The sequence below is a fragment of the Rhinopithecus bieti genome, unplaced genomic scaffold, assembly GCF_001698545.2.
Source record: "Rhinopithecus bieti isolate Rb0 unplaced genomic scaffold, ASM169854v2 scaffold_70066, whole genome shotgun sequence".
Taxonomy (NCBI): Eukaryota; Metazoa; Chordata; class Mammalia; order Primates; family Cercopithecidae; genus Rhinopithecus; species Rhinopithecus bieti.
Window position 1 is genome coordinate 224,655 of NW_016826556.1, and position 19,276 is coordinate 243,930.

Below are 19,276 nucleotides of genomic sequence, written 5' to 3' on the forward strand. Positions count from 1 at the left end.
GTTCACTGTGTTATTTCATAAAAAGAAAATAAATAACTTAGTTTTTTTCTAGTAGAATAAAATAACACAGTAGTATGATTTGATGTCAGTAGTGTTACATATGTGTAGATATAGATAGATGTAGACAGATAGATAGATCTTTCCGTGTTTCCACCATGTTTGCTGTGCTATGAATATGTTAGCTGTTTCCATCTCACATCAGCCTTGGAGAATGAGAAGTTAGGTGCCCCTGTCTGTTTTACAGATAAGAAAATTGTGGCCTACAGAGGCCAAGGGCTTGCCTGTTAGCATTCAGAAGTTAGAAGCAAAGAGGTACCAAAAGCACTACCTGTAGACCATTCAGTCAAGTACAGATTTATTATTTTCCAGAAAAGAATTATTGTTACATGTTTAATTCTAGACGCAAGACAGTAGAGTATTCAGTTAAAAATGTTTTTGAAATGTTGGCTATTTTATATTTTAATAAACTAGGCTAAGAAACCAAATCTCTCACTAGGCAAAGAAGATGTTTAAGAAAGAAACTGGTAGCTTTTCCAGAAAACCTTGTTTCTTCTTGATGCCAAAGTTATCTCTGTTCTTTCACAAAAGTGTCTGGTAGAGAGATTTTGTGTGCTGCTCAGATTGCCCTTGTACCTTGTTAATGCATAAAAATATTAGTCCAAATCTTGATCTTCATTATAACATGAGAGGCAAATATAATTTATCTTGGACAAGTCTCAAGAATTGGAAGCAGTTAAGGGATCTAACTCACAGCATGAGCTTGGCAGAGCTTCCCATACCCTCTTTCTGTCATTTGGCTACCTGTGAAGTACATATGATCATTCCAGAAATATGGTTTGCACTCTGATGGAAGATACTGTATGATTACGTGCATCACATGTGAAAGCAATAATCATAACTAATGTTAATTGTTTATCATGCACTGGGCACTGATCTCTATAGATTAACTCATTTAAACCTCACAACAATTCTATATGGTATTTATTATGATGTTCTCCTTCTTACCTATTAGAAAACTAAGGCACACAGAGGAGAAATAATGTGCCTAGTTATGAAGCTCATCAGTGGCAAAGTTAGGTTGAAAACCTGGGTAGCCCCCGTGCCGGGCTGCACTGTTATTCACTGCGTGACTGCTTGTCCAGTTCTGATTTGTCTCTTTGCTTTTCAACGTTGGGCTTATTTTCTCCACAATAGATGTATAAAGAAAGGAAAAAAGTCAGAGAAGCACAGATTGATGATGCTTTGGTAGAACTTACAGAATCCCAATTCTCAAAAGAACTGTCATAAGACATTGTCCAAACTCCATCAAATGACACTACTTAGACCATTCAGTCAGGTACAGCTCTCTATTCTCCAGGAGGGAATTATTATTGCTTCTCTTATTCACTTCAGTATTTAACAGCCTTCACCACTCTGAAATTCTTCACACCCAACATAATCAAGCTGTGTAAGGGTTAGCCTGAGGTTTGGACATTGAAGCAATAACTAAAATTAACTTTGGACTTCTCTGTGGATTTTTTTAATCCATGTTCCACTGGCATGAATCCCTGGTATATACAAGTGTAAATAAAATGCATTAAGTCCCAGTGCACTTTTCAGAATTTGCTACTAAATATACTGTTGAAGAAAGCATGGCAGTGCATTATCTGCTGGAATCTCCATGTATTCCCCACTGGAAGAGGCTGTTTACCTGTACCCCACCTGCGTTAACACTCACAAGATCTGTGATCAGAACCCACAGGGAACATTTTCCCACCTACAAGGTTCTGATTACTGAAACTTCTCTCCTAAGCTACATCTGACCCGAATATCAGGTTGCTGGTGAGAAGACTCATTCACTGGAACTGGCCTTTGGGGCGGTCCTGAACAGACCGTCCAGACTGCTGAGCCAGTCCAGGCTCCAGCGACCTGGCACGTATGACACACGAACCACAGCATTTCTCTGCATTCCACACCTTCCTAAGGTAGAAATGCAAGATGACCTAGATCCATAATGATTCGGTTCTGTGTAATAAGAGCATCAAAGAGAACTTTGGAGGAATGGTAGCCCCAACTGACATTCTTCGGGCTTACTTCAAGTCACACAAAATATGAACTCTCATACCTGTCTTGCTAATAGTAGTCAAACCATGCAGATTCGATAACGTTCCAGCAGTTGAAAAAAGGACATTCAAGGAAACGAGGGATGGCATGAGGAAAGGCAAACATGACTTTTTTACATATGTTATACCTGGTCAAGGGACTCAGAGAAAGGTTACATTCTCCTCTAATCACCCCCTTTGGAACTAGAGTCCTCTTTGCCCACAGCTTTCTCTTTGCACTTGGCCTTGGTCGAAGGAGAGGTGATGAAAAGGAAAGAGACGGCTCTCCACCACCAAGTAATCCTTTTGCCGATTGCCCTCTGGCTGAGAATTCGGTCACCCAACTACAGGGAATTCTATCTGTTCTATTCCTTCAGTGTAAAAAGAGTTGCCATCCCGTCTCATTTCCCCTTTGAAGTTCTATTTAAATGCATGGCAAATTCTAGCAATATCTTAAGATTGATTTGGGTCTGGTTGGGAGATGGCGGGTGTTGAGACTCAGAAACTGTGCTGAACACTTCTCTTTTCGCTCTTTCTGGGTAAGTACTGTATTTCCTGTGCCCTTCTACATCTGGAAAAAACAACTCTTCAGGTAACTTTAATTTTCATTTTGCTTAGAATCAAAAAGCCTGCATTTCTGTGCAGATGTGCACATATTCTGTCAAAATAAAGAAGCTCTTTCTTTAAGCACTTAGTGATCAATTGCTTTGGAGTTGGAGGGGATAAAAAATAAATAGAATTAAACAAACTGCTTTCATGTAAATGCTATGTGCATACATTGAATTTATTAATGTAATTCATTAGGGTGTCATCTAAGCATGGAAGAAAAATGGAAAGATGTGAAAATACTTTAAAAATAAATGAAACTGAAAACCCTAAGATCACTTCGTAAAATTGCTTTAACAGTTTGTTGACAATTCGCGTGCAAATAGTTCACATTTTTTATTGTACTCACCAAGCTGTTTCCTCTGTATGTTTCATTTTTTCTTACTAGATTTTTAGGATTTATTATATATTCCTAAAATCTGGAGTAAAGGAATAAATATAAAACAGTATCATTATTACCGTTGCTGTCTGTATGTAACTGAAATTGTGACATTTATAAAAGCAGCAGGGTTAAACAAATATAAATTTCACATTTCCTAAATACCAACTCTTGCTTATTGCCTATAAATATAAAGCTCTAGTAATACAAATATGGTGTCTGCACAATAGAATCTATCCACAAATACACACACACACACACACACACACACACACACACACACACACAGATGTAGACCTAAAGAGAAATCAGAGACATTATGCCCTCAGACAGGCACAGGCACAAATGATTATTCTCACTTGACAGACCAACTGTACTGCTCTTTCCTTGTATTTCAATCCAGCCCCAGAGGGCTGGATCAGGAAAGAGACACTTGATAGCTGCTGTTTCCGTGGTTGAAATATTTGTGAAGTTAACGCATAATCTGAAAGCAGAAGCTAATAAATTATAGGGTGCTAATTGGAGCTAGAATGGAGCTGTCAATCATGTTATCCTAAACACAGAGAGACCCTCATAACCTAAAAAGGCAATGCAGCCTCCAAAAACAGCTCCCATTTGTTTCCAGCCACGACCTCCAAATATCATGTCCAGGCAAGGAGTGGCCACTGACAAGTGTCAGCAGAGGTGATTCTGCTAATCCAAGTTGACTTTAAGAGACAGGCAAATTTTCTTTTCTAGGAAAAATAGTAAGATTTTTGCTGAATAATTTTTAATCTTTAGAGAAATACATACATTATGTATGTGTATGTCTGTATGTGTGTGTATATGTATGTGTATATATATGCACACCTTATTAGAATGTGTGTCTATATATGTACCTTACTAGAATAATTCTTACTTTGGTAAAGCATTTGACCCTTCATTTGGAATTTTTCACTTTAAAATTACTGAGTTAACTCAGTAGGAGAAAAATCTGAAGTTCTCCACAACACAGTGTCAGAGCTACCTCAAATTATAGTATTTCTGTGAGTTTCTGGTGTATTCTTGTGAAACTCAGCTCCTCTAAAACAAAAATGGAGACATCCGAATTTGCTCTGTCTTACTGGAATTCAGTTATTTCACTTAGAAAAGCAGCAGCAGCATGTTTCCTATTCCTTTGTTTTGTCCTTAGACTCAGTAAGCTCTACTTCTGCTTATCTCCAAGTGTTTCAAAATGGCTACGATGGCTTTGCTCAAACTATCCTCTCATAATTGTTTCCACTTTCTATCAAAAATGTATAAATGAATAAATACATTATTACTACATGTAAGAAATTTAGGTTAAAGGTAAACTAAACTTTCAAAAATGAAATTAAAGAATTAGAACTTTTTTTTATTCCTAATCAATATTTGCACCACTCTAAATGATCTAGTAGGCAGTTAGAAATTTTACCAATGTGTGTTTTGGAGCACATACTTTAATCTCTACTGTATTTACAACTAGGAAAATATTCCATTTACGTTGTAATTTGGAAGCTTCTTTAGAATACTTCAAATAAAATTATTTTCACTCAGAGACAAAATTAAGGATCTTAAAATTCTAAACACACGCTTGCTAGAAACAAAAATTATGATTGAGATCATTGATGGGAATGTTCTGAACTCATTTCTTTTCCTGCTAATTCTCAAACTATAGTGTTGCTCTTATTTTTGGCAACTACATTATTGGCCCTTTGGCAATAATGGTATTATCAAGAAATTGGATTTAAAATGATTTATTTTAAATTTATTTTACCGGTACAATCCTATTTCATGTTTTCTTTTCTAAGAGTATTTTACCCAATGTATAATCTGTTATACCCAATGTATACAATGTATAAGCAATTGGATTTTTTCCCTCTAGTATCAAATGACTTTTTATTCATTGTACCAGCTTTTTGATGGGATTTTCTGATATCTTTAGAAGCACTACCTAAAGGTACTGTATTAGTAATATTCCAAGTAGTATTCCACCTTGCTTTGTGGAGTGTGAAATCCCATTTTTACCTCAGGCAGTTTCTTCTCTACACTCAGAAACTGACAAAGGTCGCTGATGGACAGATATTGGTAAGAAACATAGAGAACAGGGCTTATGATGTTTGTTCTTCCTTGTTCAAATACTTCTTTTAAAAACATATTCTTCACTTATACTTTTTTGAAGACATAACAAATGATCCGGGGAAAAGGCCTACACCCTGAGGGAAAACAACTATGAGGTTATATTCAATTGGAATTGGTGAGATGAAGAATTAGTCACAATTTTATACTTAACAATTCCAAACTAGTTAATAAATTAAGACAGTAATACCAGACACCATCATCTCACATTGAAACTTGGGATGTCTGGTCATTCGATGTTTAAGGAATGGTGTATAGATAAGACTGGAAATTTTATAAATTTATCATGGAATACTGCCATCTCCTAATTTTGCTTGAGATATAAAGTATTGAAACTAAAAAAGAAAAATAAACGATGTTTCACAGTCATAATATATACTCATGTTGCCAATTAATGCAAGCGTTGGGTCTTACAGATCCAAATAAGGCAGAAAGTACAGGTACCACTGAATCTTCCTGTGTCACAGAACAGCAACAAGGGCAACACATTAAATATTAAAATAAAATAAATTATACAATTTAACAGTATGTATTTTTCACATCATAAAATCTTCTGGCCACATATTCTAGTGTTACTTTAGGGTGCATATTTAGTTTTTCTTCTTTATCAGAAGAAGTTCTAATTTGAACTAATTACGCACCCTTAATTCTCCTTGTCCTTATTGTAAACAGAAAAACTCTAGAAGTGACACTAAAAAATGTTTCACCTGATAGCTTTTAGTTTACTGATCTATTTATTGTGCTTGCCTATCCCGTGTCTCCATGTCAATTATCAGAATTAACTTACAGCTATCTTGTCTAAGTTTTCAGGAGGATATCAAGGTCATCATTGGGAAAGAACTCAGCCCACTGGTACACAAGAAGTTACCAGAGTACCTAAACACAATTGTTCTGGTTGACTGTTCCCCTGAGTAGTCTGCAACATTTTCTCTTATATTCCACAGAAGGTCCTTGTGAATTCCTACCTCCCAGCAGGTTAGAAAACCTTCACCCTCACTGTCATCTTAATCAAATGCAATCTGTTCTTCAAGTCTAGATTAGTTCTGTCTCTTCTACGAAACCTTGTCTCCCCACTACACCACAGTATATGGTCTCACCCTTAGGGAACTCTTACCACCTAATGGCTACACCACTTATTTGGCGCTTATGTAGCAATAACATTTCATGACACAAGTTTAGGAGTTCTGAGATTGCAGTAGTCCTACAGATCATTCTGTTGACCCTTGACTTACAATAGTCATTAACCTTAGCTAGATATTAAGTACACTGAGCAGGTATCACCAATTATTATGAAAAAACACAGTGTATTAAAATATTTTACTGTATTGAAACAAATTTTAAAATATAGGTTGATCTGAAGTTTGGAGTACAAGTTAGAAAAAGAAAAACTGGCTGGAAGCCTGTTTCATTAAAGAAAATCCTCTTATTAAAAGGAGTGGAGAGAGATTCTATCACATTTCATAGGAGCCAATTAGTATCAGATATCCTTTTCCTGCCCTTATATCCTGAGCCTCAATCTCTGTCTTCTGCTCAAAGATATCATTTCAACAATTATCTTCTCTTCATCCTGCATCATTTCTTTTCCCTCTCTATTAAAGCACTCCCATTAATAAACACAAGCTGCAATATTTCCTGTCTTTAAAAACACACACAAACCCAAGACAAAACCTCCCTTGACCCACCTTCTTCCAATTGCTACCTCACTTCTCTGTTCCCTTTAAATGGAAAAATGCCTTAAATGAGTCATCTTTGTTCTCTCCATCTACTTTTTCATTTTCTCCTGCACCTATTTTAATTTAGCTTCCCCTACACACAAACTTGTCAAGGGCAACTGTTTGCTCCATATGTTTAAACTTTAAGAACAGTTATCCTAAGTAGTCTTTTAAATTGTCCCATCAATAGGATGATACATAAGTTTGGATCCTCTGAGAAGCAAATGCCAAGACACATACCATGCACTTGAAGTCTTATTAATATGTTCTAGCAAATATACTACATCAGGCATAGCAACTGTAACTGAGGCCATTATTGGAGTTAACTTATGGTATTCTACACTCATTCTCCAAGATCTATCCAGTTTTGGCAGGAATCCTAGTGAATTAAATGGAGATACGATAGAAGCCATGAACCCTGAAACCTTTAGATCTTTAATAGTGGCACTAATCCCTGTCATCCACCTGAGATTTGTGTTGTTTTTGATTTACAATTTGGGCTGAGGGACGGGAAGGAAAAGGGGGCCAGTTTTAAAGGTTTCCACTTGGCCTTCCACACTATGGTATCTTTTCCACACAGGCCAAAGATTCAGTGAGGGGGTTATGCCAACCACAAAATATGTTGATCCCAATTACACATTTAAAGAGTAGGAAAATGACCACTGGGTGGGGCTGTGGACCGAGTGGACACATTGTAGGTTAGATTTTAGTCAGAATGTAATTTAATTCCTGCTCCCATAAGCCCCACTTCAACAGAAGGACTATGATAATGCATCAGGTTTCTGGATACCCATATCAACTCAGACCCTGTATCCAACTGTCTGAAATGTCTGGGAATTCCCCCTTCCTTCAGTGTGCAGTCACTGGAGCATATGGCTGTAGTTCCCATTGCAGTATATGCCTGTGATGATGTTGCAGGGTCCTTCCACTGTCATTCGACAAGTTGAAAACCCAAAAATTGCCTCAGGTCTGGGAATTGGGCAAGGATCACAATTTTTATCAGAAACACCATGATAGCCCCTGTTTCTTCAATTTTGCTTTTGTGATCATTAACTTTAGGTGTCACATTTTTGCCTTTGTGATAGTTAATTTTAGGTGTCAACTTAACTGGATTAAGAGATACCCAGATAGCTGGTAACACATTATTTCTGTATATGTCTGAAAGTGTGTTTCTGAAAGAAATTGATATTTGAATCAGTGGACTAAGTAAGAAACATCTTTCTGTATTGAATGTGGATAGGCATCATCCGGTTGGCTGGGTGCCTGGATAGAACAAAAAGGCAGAGGAAAAGCTAATTTGCTCTTATTCTTTCTTCTGCAGCGGAGACACCCATATTCTCCTTCCCTTGGCCGTTAGAACTCCAGGTTCTCTGGCCCTCAGATTCAGGAACTTGCACCAGTTGCTCCCTGCAGGTTCTCAGACTTTTGCCTTGGAAAGAGCATTACACCATTGGCTCCCCTGGTTCTCAGGCCTTCAGACTTGGACTGAGTCAGGCTACTAAATTCCCTGGATTTCCAGCTTGCAGGTGGCAAATCACAGGACTTCTCTACCTCCGTAATCATGAGACCCAATCCCCTTAATAAGTCCCATCTCATCTATCTATCTATCTATCTATCTATCTATCTATCTATCTACCATCTATTTATATATCCTATCAGTTGTGTTTATCTTAAGAACCTTGATTAATAAAGCCTTCTACTGATTTTGGATGTTAAGGACTGGATGTTCATTTATTTTGCCCTACAGATAACATGCTTTGATACGGTTTGCCTGTATTCCCCACCCAGATCTCATCTTGAATTGTAGTTCCCATAATCCCCATGTGTCATGGGAGGGACTTGGTGGGAAGTAATTGAGTCATGGGGATGGTTATCCTAATGCTGTTCTTGTGATAGTGAGTGAGTTCTCATGAGATCTTACAGTTTTATAAGGGACTTTTCCCCCTTTGCTCAGCACTTCTCCTTCCTGCCATTGTGTGAAGGACATTTTTGTTTCCACTTCTGCCATGATTGTTAAGTTTCCTGAAGCCTCCCCAGCTCTGCAGAACTGTGAGTCAATTAAACCTCTTTCCTTTATAAATTACCCAGTCTCAGGTATTTCTTCATAGCAGTGTGAGAAGAAGCTAATACATGCTTTATTAACTGTCTCCACAATATCTATGCTCAAGCCCCTTTGGCGTCCTCTCTGTCATTAGTGATGAGGGTCCCTGGCTTCTGGTGGTCAAGTGCAGCCATCTGGCCTCTATTACTTTAGGCCCGCGTCGTGACCATGGATGCTCAGCTCTGGATCTGTCTCTCCTGCCAAAAGCTCTGCCTGCAGAGGAGACCATCACTGAGCTTCTTCGTGATGCTTGTGAGGCCCCTTTCATCAGCACATTCCTGATGACCTTGATGAATGATGCATCTTCTGGTGGGTCTTCTGGCTTCACATTATATGTCTACTTAAGCATTCCCACTCCTCAGTCTTTTAATTCCTTCCTCTACTTTTGACAGGGAAACTCAGAAAGGGTCTTTGTTTTCTCCCCGCCTCTGAAGCCACCCTAGCCACAAGTTTGCCTCATCTCCATTGGTTTTTTCCAGAATCTTACATCTCATGTGCCAGTAAAGTCTCACCCAGTGAAAGAATTCTTGCTTACCCAGTCTTATCTTCCCATCTCCTTGACCTTCAGAATGCAATCCCAGCATTAGCTCCCTCACCCCTTCCAGTGCATGTTAGCTAATTCTTGGAACTGAATGAACAAGTCATTCAGTGAATAAGTCTCAGGAGATCTATGGGATGTAATCTCTTTCCTTCCTTATCGGACCCAGCATATCCTTAGTCAAGTTATACTGGGATTTATCCAGCATAGTTATCAACCTGGCTGTCAGGAAAGATGAATGCGGTTCCTGAGGGCGCACCAGTTGCCTGGATGAGAAGAGGCCTCTGTCACATTTTCTCTACAGAGAAAGTGCTGGCTCTTACTTTGGAGGGCTGGGCCACCTCTACAAGCTCTGAGGGATCAGAAGGGTCTACTGAGCCAAAATCTTTTAGGTATTTATCTAAATATCTTTATTCTGTGTTTCAGGGCACCAGGTTTTCTCAACAGACCCACCATGAATGAGCACTTAAAAATCTCAAGCTCTGCAACACTATGGAATGCTGAGTTTGCTCCTCACCTGTGTGTGCATTTTTTATTTATTATGTCTCCTCCTCCAACTACAATGCTGGAATATAACCTCCATCAAGACAGAGACTTTGCTTTATTAAATGCTCTATTTTTAGCACCTATAACAGTATTTTCTGCATTTTAGGGGCTCAATATTTATTAAATGAATAAATGAATGAATGTGAAGATCTACAAAGGAGGGGTAAACGATAGTAGATCCACCCTAAGGGATTTTATGCATTCATCAGAAACACTCCCAAAATATTTTTAATAATTAGAGGGAAAGCTTACGTAATAATGTTAAGTGAAAAAAACTAGGAGAGGTACAACTACAACTATTCCAGCTACGAAAATAAGCTCATATTGGGAAGAAAAAACTGGGAGGAAATACCCTAAAGTGTTCACAATAGTGTTTGGGGGGTATATTTCGGCCCCTTAATTCTTCTGGTTGTGTGTGAAGAAGCCTGAAAGGATCAGGATAGGTCATCTGATTCAGGCTCCCTGCAACCCTGACCAGCTGCCAAAAGGAAAGTTGGACAGGCTTCCTTTCACCAAGGAGTATCAAAGAGAAGTCAAGGACACTCTAACATTCATCCTACATTCATAGGGGCTATTCTGAGGGTAAAAGGTGGGTTTGGGACAGGTTAGAAACTGAGAATGATAAAATAAGTGTTTGCTTCCTTTAGCGTGTGTTCACTATTACTTCAAGGGCTTCAAGAAGAAGTTTGGGCCTTACTTATGATTGAAATGAATTTCAAGGCAGTTCCCCAACTTCTATAATCTGTCTGGGTCTCAAATGATAACTCATTATTGAAAGAATCCTCATGAGTCCCCAGTGGCATTAGATCAATTTTCTGGTATCCCTGGTATGAGCTATAAGCAAGGACTTGTCCTGAAATAGGCTGGAAGAAGATGATGAGAAAATCAATTTATCAATTCATTAAAAACAAATACCTACTTTGGCATAGAGACTACACAAAGGAATAAAATACACCATCCTATCTTCATAAAGCTTGCAATTTATTTGAGTAGGTAAAATGCATAGAAATAGAATGGAAAAAACTTGCCGTTACTGCCAAATGAGATTTAAAGACAATAAGGGCAAGAGTCATTCTGAGAAGGGAGAGGGTTAGGGGCAGGCCTTTCCAAAAAGTTGGAATCTGAGCTGGTTATAAAGGTTGAGTGAGATTTAGTAATCAGGAAAGAATAGGCCAGGAGAGTCCAATAGGAAAGTGAAAGCCAACATAGGTACGCAATGTAGAGTGCATCTGGGCCCAGAAACAGACTTTTTCTCAAGAACATTTGGAGTAAAGCATTTTCATCAGAATTATATCAACATATTAATTTTATCTAGATAAATGTTTCCTCAACTGTCAGTGTTAAACCACAAACAACATAGCATTTGCTTCCAACCCTATATTGCATTTCAACTTATTTAAATATTTTTCTTATGGATTATTTCTTTTCCTTGAACAATTTTAAATGAAGGTTAGATTCATTGATCAGCCTTTTCATATAAACTCTTTCCAGTTATAGCTTCTGTCTTTGTGAGTCATTACTTATCTCAAGTCTTCCTAGGTCACATTTGCAGATTTAAAAAAATTATCAGCAGGGTGCAGTGGCTCACACCTATAATCCTAGCACTTTTGGGAGGCCAAGGCGGGCAGATTACCTGAGGTTGGGATTTCGAGACCAGCCTGACCAACATGGAAAACCCCATCTCTACTAAAAATACAAAATTGCCAGGCGTGGCAGTGCACACCTGTAATCCCAGCAACTCAGGAGGCTGAGACAGGAGAGAATCGCTTGAATCTGGGAGGCGGAGGTAGCGTTGAGCCATGATCATGCCATTGCACTTCAGCCTGGGCAACAAGAATGAAACTCGCCTCAAAAAAAAAAAAATTTATCAATAAGATTTTGTTCTTATGCTAATTTTAGTGAGTAACATTTAAACGTGTGCCATTTTAGCCACTGTCAATTTTCCTTTTGATTATAAGATCTAATTTTTCTAGAATTAACTTCCAATTGTAGTACTACAATTTCAGAATTAACCAAGTAACTATACTTTATCAAATTACTTTTATCTATAATACATTTTACACACAACATTTTTAGCCACTATTTTATTTTGAATTAAATATTTCTACCACTATCATTCATCTTGAATTATAAAAAATACTGCTGCTAATTTGCACTTATTTCTTAGCTGAAACATGAAAATTTTGTAGGCCCTTCCCCTCAGATATCCTATACATTCTCTGTTGCCCAAATTGTAATGCAAATGTATTATACTGCAAATCTAATTCTTCTATACACTTTTGATGTCTTTTTGTATCTTCCAAAGTTAAAGGTCCATGCCACTGTCAGAGCAAAAACCTTACTGCAAGCAACAGAAACTGACTCTGGCTGGTTTAAAAGGAAAGTGTTTATTAAAAGGATATGGAGATAACTCTTAGAACCTTGGAGAGGACTTGAGAGCAGACAGCAGAATGGGTCTACCCTGGCTGCCCAAGCTATCTGAGGCACCAGGCTCCAGACTAGCTCTGCTGACTCTCCTGGCCTTGGACTCTAGATGCCACCTCTAGCACCAGTGTCCCCTTTGTGCCAGGAGCCAGACTGATATGGGTTGGTTGTGTTCCCACCCAAATCTTATCTTGAATTGTAGCTGTCATAATCCCCATGTGTGTGGGAGGGATCCAGTGGGAGGTAATTGAATCAGGATGGGTTTTCCTGTGCTGTTCTTGTGACAGTGAATAAGTCTCAGGAAATCTGCTGGTTTTATAAAGGGTAGTTCCGTTGCACATGCTCTCTTGCCTGCTGCCATGTAAGACATGCCTTTACTCCTCCTTCATCTTCCACCATGACTGTGAGGCCTCACCAGCCATGTGGAACTGTGATTCCATTAAACCTCTTTTTCTTTATAAATTACCCAGTCTCAGGTATTTCTTCATAGCAGTATGAAAATGGACTAACACACAGACTATTGCAGTTGGCACCATCACCAGAGAAGACTTCCCATGGTCTCTGATTCTTTACATCCGTAGGTCTCAATTAGAAGCCTGGAGCAGGTGGGTGGGTCTTAGTGGTGAGAGCTGGGTCACATGCCTGCCTTCTTGCTGCAAGAGGCACTGGGGAAGTGAATGGAACACAGTTCCCACCCAGATTATAAAGGCAGAGTAATTACCCAGCACAGGAAGGGGCTTCATACCATGGCATAGAAAAAGAATGGCAAATGCCCATTAGAGGGTGAGAAGATCAGAAACAAAATATCCTGCCTTATTCAGCAGAATATCAGATGTGGCAGAGTGACCACAAATCGTGGACTTTAACTTGGGGGCTGTTCACCATAGAACTAACACATTCACTTCTCTGTGTTCCTTCCCAATCATCTGTGCAGGCTCTCAGGTAGTAGGCAAATTAAAAGATTAACTGAATTATCCAAGGTGGAAGTGGATACATGATCTTCTTCCCAACAGATTTTAGCAAATGCTATAATCAAAATGTTCTTCTCTATATCTAGCAAACTTCCTAAATACTGCAACTGAATAACACAGAGAATGGCTTCATTGGTGTTGCTGTTAGAGCAGTTATAGCTTTAAGATTTAAATGGACAACTGCAAAATATATATATTGGTTTTAAGTTAAGGTGTTTTGCTGAACAGTTTTTTTTAATAATAGCTCTCATTTAGGTATTTATTTTTTCATGTGGCTGTTAAAAATCACACAGCTTGAATTAATATTGTATAATCACATATTTAATTTTAAGCATCATTCGATATAAAATGTAATCAAGTATTTTATGTATAAAATAGATATGGCAAATAGCAATCTTTATACTAGTTAATTTCCATAATAGCACACAAGTCAGAGTGATTTTTTATACAACTGAAGATTACAGGATGCAAAACTTCAGAACTTAATGATCTTCATAGTCTTATTTTCAATATGACTGAATCTACTGTTGTAAGCCTCAAAAATACAAAATATTTTACAGTAGTGATTAAAGACAATATATATTGGCCAGGCGCGGTGGCTTACACCTGCAATCCCAGCATTTTGGGAGGCCAAGGTGGGTGGATCATGAGGTCAGGAGTTCTAGACCAGCCTGGCCAATATGGTGAGACCTCGTCTCTACTAAAAATACAAAAATTAGCTGGGTGTGGTGGCACACGTCTGTAATCCCAGCTACTTAGGAGGCTGAGGCACCAGAATTGCTTGATCCCAGGAGGCGGAGGTTGCAGTGAGCCGAGATCGTGCCTTTGAACTCCAGCCTGGGCAACACAGCGAGACTCTGTCTCAAAAATAAAAAAATAAAAAATAAGAAAAAGATAATATATATCATTGCAGTAATAGCTTTCCAAGTGATTTCTCATGTCACAGGTGCTGGTTTCTTCTGTATGTGTTGAATTATTTCTCATTTCCTCAGTCCCATTTGAGATTATCTGTAGTTCAATTGACCCCCTGAGCCTACTACTTAGCCTCTTCTTCAGATCCCTGAACACACCTATTCTGTCTCTAAACATGTGGCCAAGATAATTTTATTACAGCCCAAACTGAAAGGTGGGTAAGAGTCTAAAGCACCTCAAGGGAGAGAGAGAGCAGTGTTTCCCTTCCAGACTTCTGAGTCTTCCTAAGCTTTCCACATGCTTAGTGTTCATCTCATAATTCTACTGAAAGTCAGGCAGCTGATATGGGGATTGCTACAACTGAAACCAAATGGCTCTCAGAACCAAGATAAGAACCCAGGAATGTTGCACTGTTTATTTGGAGTTATAGACCTCCATTTCATTTATCATTCTAGTAGCGTTTTCTTTCAGTAACTACTGAATGAGAGTGTTTATCTCATCTCTGTATTTCCCAAACAAAGCTATTAATCAGACCCATCTCCATATCCAGTGTGAGTGAGACAGGCATAGTTCAGGCCTTCAGGCTTGCCAGGAGGGCAGTAAGCCACTTGTTTTTCTTGGCAGAAATCTTTGTCTGCATGTGGTTCCTTCTCTTCTTTCCTCAGACCACAAGATTTAGATTCCTGGGAGCCTAGGGGACCCTCAGACTTTTCTTCACCTTGGCTGCATTCTGTAGCAAGTACCATATAGTTTAACCCTTCTCGGTTCTTGGTTTCCATTAAAGCAACTGGCATAATGTCATCTGAATTCAAACAAATCACATCGCCATCTTCACCTGTGAAAAAATATGAATGTTATTCTAGCATGTATTTAAGTATTTACTGTAATAATATACAGGTTATATCAGAATTATAGCAACACCAACCTTATACATTTGTTCAGCAAACGTTTATGAGGACTACTAAGTGTTGGGAATACAAAGATAAATAAAACATGCTTCTTGTCCTTGAGGCTGCTGCAGTCTAGTAGGGAAGCAGATCAATTACTACAGAAGGTGACATGCACTTTAATAAAGGAATATTTTAAAATGTAGTAGGAGCACAGGGGTGATTAACTCTGCCTTAATAAGCGGAGCAAGTCATGGTTTTTGTGATAGGACTTAATTGGCCCTAAGAGGGCCCTTTTGGTCTATTTACTTTTCATACTTCCACAGCAACTGAAATATCTACTTTTAAAGATTGGTTTTTTTTAGATTTAGTAATTTTGCTAAATTAATTGCTTAATATAACATTTACTGATGACTACTACATTCCAAGCCTGTGTTCTAGTTATTGATGGATATAGCAATGAATGAAACAACATTTCTACATTCAGCCCTGACTCACACCCAGGTCTGATGTATTTGTAATGAACTTAAATTGAAATATGAGGAAAATAACATAATTTAAAAAGACTAAGGGAGGTACCAGCGTACCTATTTTTCCCAATAAAATTTAATGGATCTACCTATTTATTAAGTTTAACTGAACTACAAAGCTTATTTTATAAGAGCATATGAACTACATCCCTTCTTCCCATATCATTAGGTATGAATTTCCTTTGTGTGGACCCCCCAAACTGCTGAAGAACAATATAGCCAAGCTACAGGTTCACAGGCTCATTGGTATCATCTAATTTTCCTCTTCATTGTTCAAACATCATTATAGCATAGTTCAAAACACATGAATAGTTAGATGTGTTGTAAAATTATCTCCCTAATAGAAAGAACTTTATCAGATGCCAAGTTTGGTTAGTACCTGGGTGTTGAACACCTGTGGAAGGTGTTCAACACCTGTGGAAGGTATTCAACTATTACGATTATTGCCAATATGCACTAATAGCCATTAAGATGCCCATAAGAATAACTTGGTGTATGTAATAATAGCAATGGAAAATGTTTTTAAATGTTAGGAAAAAATAAGATATTTAACTTTAAGTAGTACACTAATCCAATAATTGGGGAAAGTAGGAGGTTCTTAACAGGCTTAAAGAAATCAGGCTAAAGGAAAGTTTAAAATTTCAACAAAAACTTAAATCTACAATATAGTCTACCCACTCATATCAGCTATTTCATTGTCATACCTTTAATCCATGAATGAGCATATTGGAAAACTTCCTACTAAAAAATGATTTTGATTTTTTAAACTTTCTGCTTGTTGAGTTGTCTGAAAATAATATTTTATATGAGGCAAATAAATTATTTTGCAAATTCTGTTGTCACGTGTCAAAGAAAAATCATTAGCTAACTACTTTATTGGTTTATAGTACTTGTAGCAATATTTAGTAACTTGACCCTGGCAAGCTTTCAGCAATTAGTACATCTTCTTGTTGCAAAAAGAGCTTACAAGAGATTGCGATAGAAGAGATAGGTTGTCTTATTTGTTTGTTTTTGTTTAAAAATTATTTAATAAGTAGTCTATGGGTCAGATCTTAAAGCAGGTATCCTGAACAAAGATAGCATGCACTGGGCAACCTCTTTAAGAGAGAAATATTAAAATAAAGACTTCCAAGTAAGACGGGGTATTTACAGACTAGACATATGCCGGCTGACTGGCTATGTTTAGAACAGCAGAGGAGCATTTAGATTTGTTTCCTGTAGAACTCTCTGGGACTGATGAGGTGATGTTTACACAAATGTTTGGATGAAGTCACTGGGATATTTTTACTAGATGCCCAGATATGTTACTAATCTTCTCTCTCTATCCCCTTTCCACCCCATTAGGTCAGTAGGACCATAGGATAGGCATGGTATTATTGCTCCCTGTTTTCCTAAGCACCCCCACTTTTTTGCTTAAAAAAAGTCCTTTCAATAGCTTTTCTTATCTACTTACATATCTCCAACAACAACAATGAAGATAGTCATTTTATTGCTTTGCTAAATATGCCCACCAGTCCACAAAGCAGTAAGCTATTATTAAACACATTCTTTTTTATTGAAAATATAATTAAGTTTAGGTTTGCCTTGAAGGGTCTGTTCCACTATTTCTATCCTTTGCAGATATGCAAACTCTGCTTTAGTTCAATTTCTTCTCTTTTCCTTGCCTCTCTTGTTCAGTCACAAACTCAATTATGAATTTAGTGATTTCCACATCTCTTTTCATTCCTTATCTTCAGGATTTACATTCATTGTAAATAATAGAATAGCAATTTCTCTTTTCCTAAAATTTTATTTCTGTCATGGCCCAGAAATGCTTCTTTCTAAATTGTAATAGTTTGATGATATTCCCTGTTAAATTCTTCCTGCATCATTACTTTTAATATTTGTCTGCTTCTCTATTGTTATGAATATTATTTAGAATTTTAATTCTTTCTGCCAACAAGTTGGTACCTAAATAGATTTGGTATAATCCTAAAAAATGGTGAATATTTTCTAGCAGGTCATAAGTAATCACTGCTTTCATTATACCTAGCTGTGCAGTACACTATTGATAACATAATTGGGGAGATTGTGTGGGTCATTTCCCTGCTACAGCCAGGGATTTGTGAAGGCTGAGAGGAAAGGCTCAACAATGTAGACAAATTCTAGCCCTATCTCAGCAGTATGATTATGAGCAAGTTACTAAACCTCAGTTTTCTCATCTGTAAAATCGTGATACAGTAATACCCACTTCATAAGACTTTTGTAAAGATTTAATGAGTTAATCTACATAGCACAGTGAGTGGCACATGGAAAAGTACTAAAATAAAATTAGCTACTATTCTAATTAAAAGCCTTTCACAGAGGTATTTTATTCTTTATATTGAGTGTGACCATTGTTTATTACCTATCTCAGCCTCATAGATGAACTATGCAATGCAAAATCGTGAAAAGATTTTCTCAAGGGTCTGTGGAGACTTCAAGTAGAACCTAAGGTGAAGCTAAGCTCTCAGGCCTGATAATACCCATTATGGCAGCCTCTGTGATCCTTTTTTTTTTTTTTAGATGGAGTCTTGCTCTGTCGCCCAGGCTGGAGTGCAGTGGCGCGATCTCGGCTCACTGCAAGCTCCGCCTCCTGGATTCACGCCATTCTCCTGCCTCAGCCTCCCGAGTAACTGGGACTACAGGCGCCTGCCACCATGACTGGCTAATTTTTTCTATTTTTTAGTAGAGATGGGGTTTCACTACGTTAGCCAGGATGGTCTGGATCTCCTGACCTCGTGATCCGCCTCCCAAAGTGCTGGGATTACAGGCGTGAGCCACTGTGCCTGGCCCTCTGTGACTTTTATAATATGTCTTTGTACATTACAAGGAAAGGATTCCAGGAGCAAAGAGTTGAATTTTAGAATATGAGTCAACTGCAAAATCTGTGCAACCTTCTGGATTGCTTTACCTCTCTGCAGCATTTGTTCACTCTCTCTAAGTCTCTCTTTTCTGGGTTTCTATAACAACACTCACTATGGCTTTCCTCTTCCCTTTCTGGCTGCTCCTCCCAATGTCCACCATCTTTGTAAGCCCCTCCTATACTGGCTGTTCTCTGGGTTCCATCCACTTTTCACTCTCTTCTTATTTCATACACTCTAATTTAGTGACTTCATCTGCACCCTGGAATTCAACCACCTATATTTACAGGACAGATCTTTCAACTGAGTATGACCCCATATCTTGACTGTGTCCTGGACTTACCCACTTAGATATGCCACAGCCAACTCAAACCAAACATATGCAAAACTGTTCCTCTTCCTATGTTCCTCATCTCCAGGAATAGTGTTGGTTTTTACCAACTTTCTCCTTTCTCTTTTTCACCCACTTAGTTGCCAAGTCCAATAGCATCTACCTCTATGGTAACTCCAGACTCTCTTTTGTTCTCTCTACACCTGTTACCATTCATTAATTCAGCTTTCATTATTTTTC

At 38.1% G+C, this 19,276-nt stretch overlaps 1 protein-coding gene across 1 annotated transcript in view; it reads right to left on the bottom strand.

The window, feature by feature from the left end:
• Window positions 1-14,324: 14,324 nt before the first annotated feature.
• The window catches only part of ROS1 (ROS proto-oncogene 1, receptor tyrosine kinase), a 138,989-nt gene continuing 134,037 nt past the window's right edge, over window positions 14,325-19,276 (bottom strand). The window contains exon 44 of the mRNA XM_017863458.1: window positions 14,325-15,241. Coding sequence (XP_017718947.1) covers window positions 14,931-15,241 — 311 coding nt within the window. The 3' untranslated portion in view covers window positions 14,325-14,930. The remainder of the gene's footprint in view (window positions 15,242-19,276) is intronic.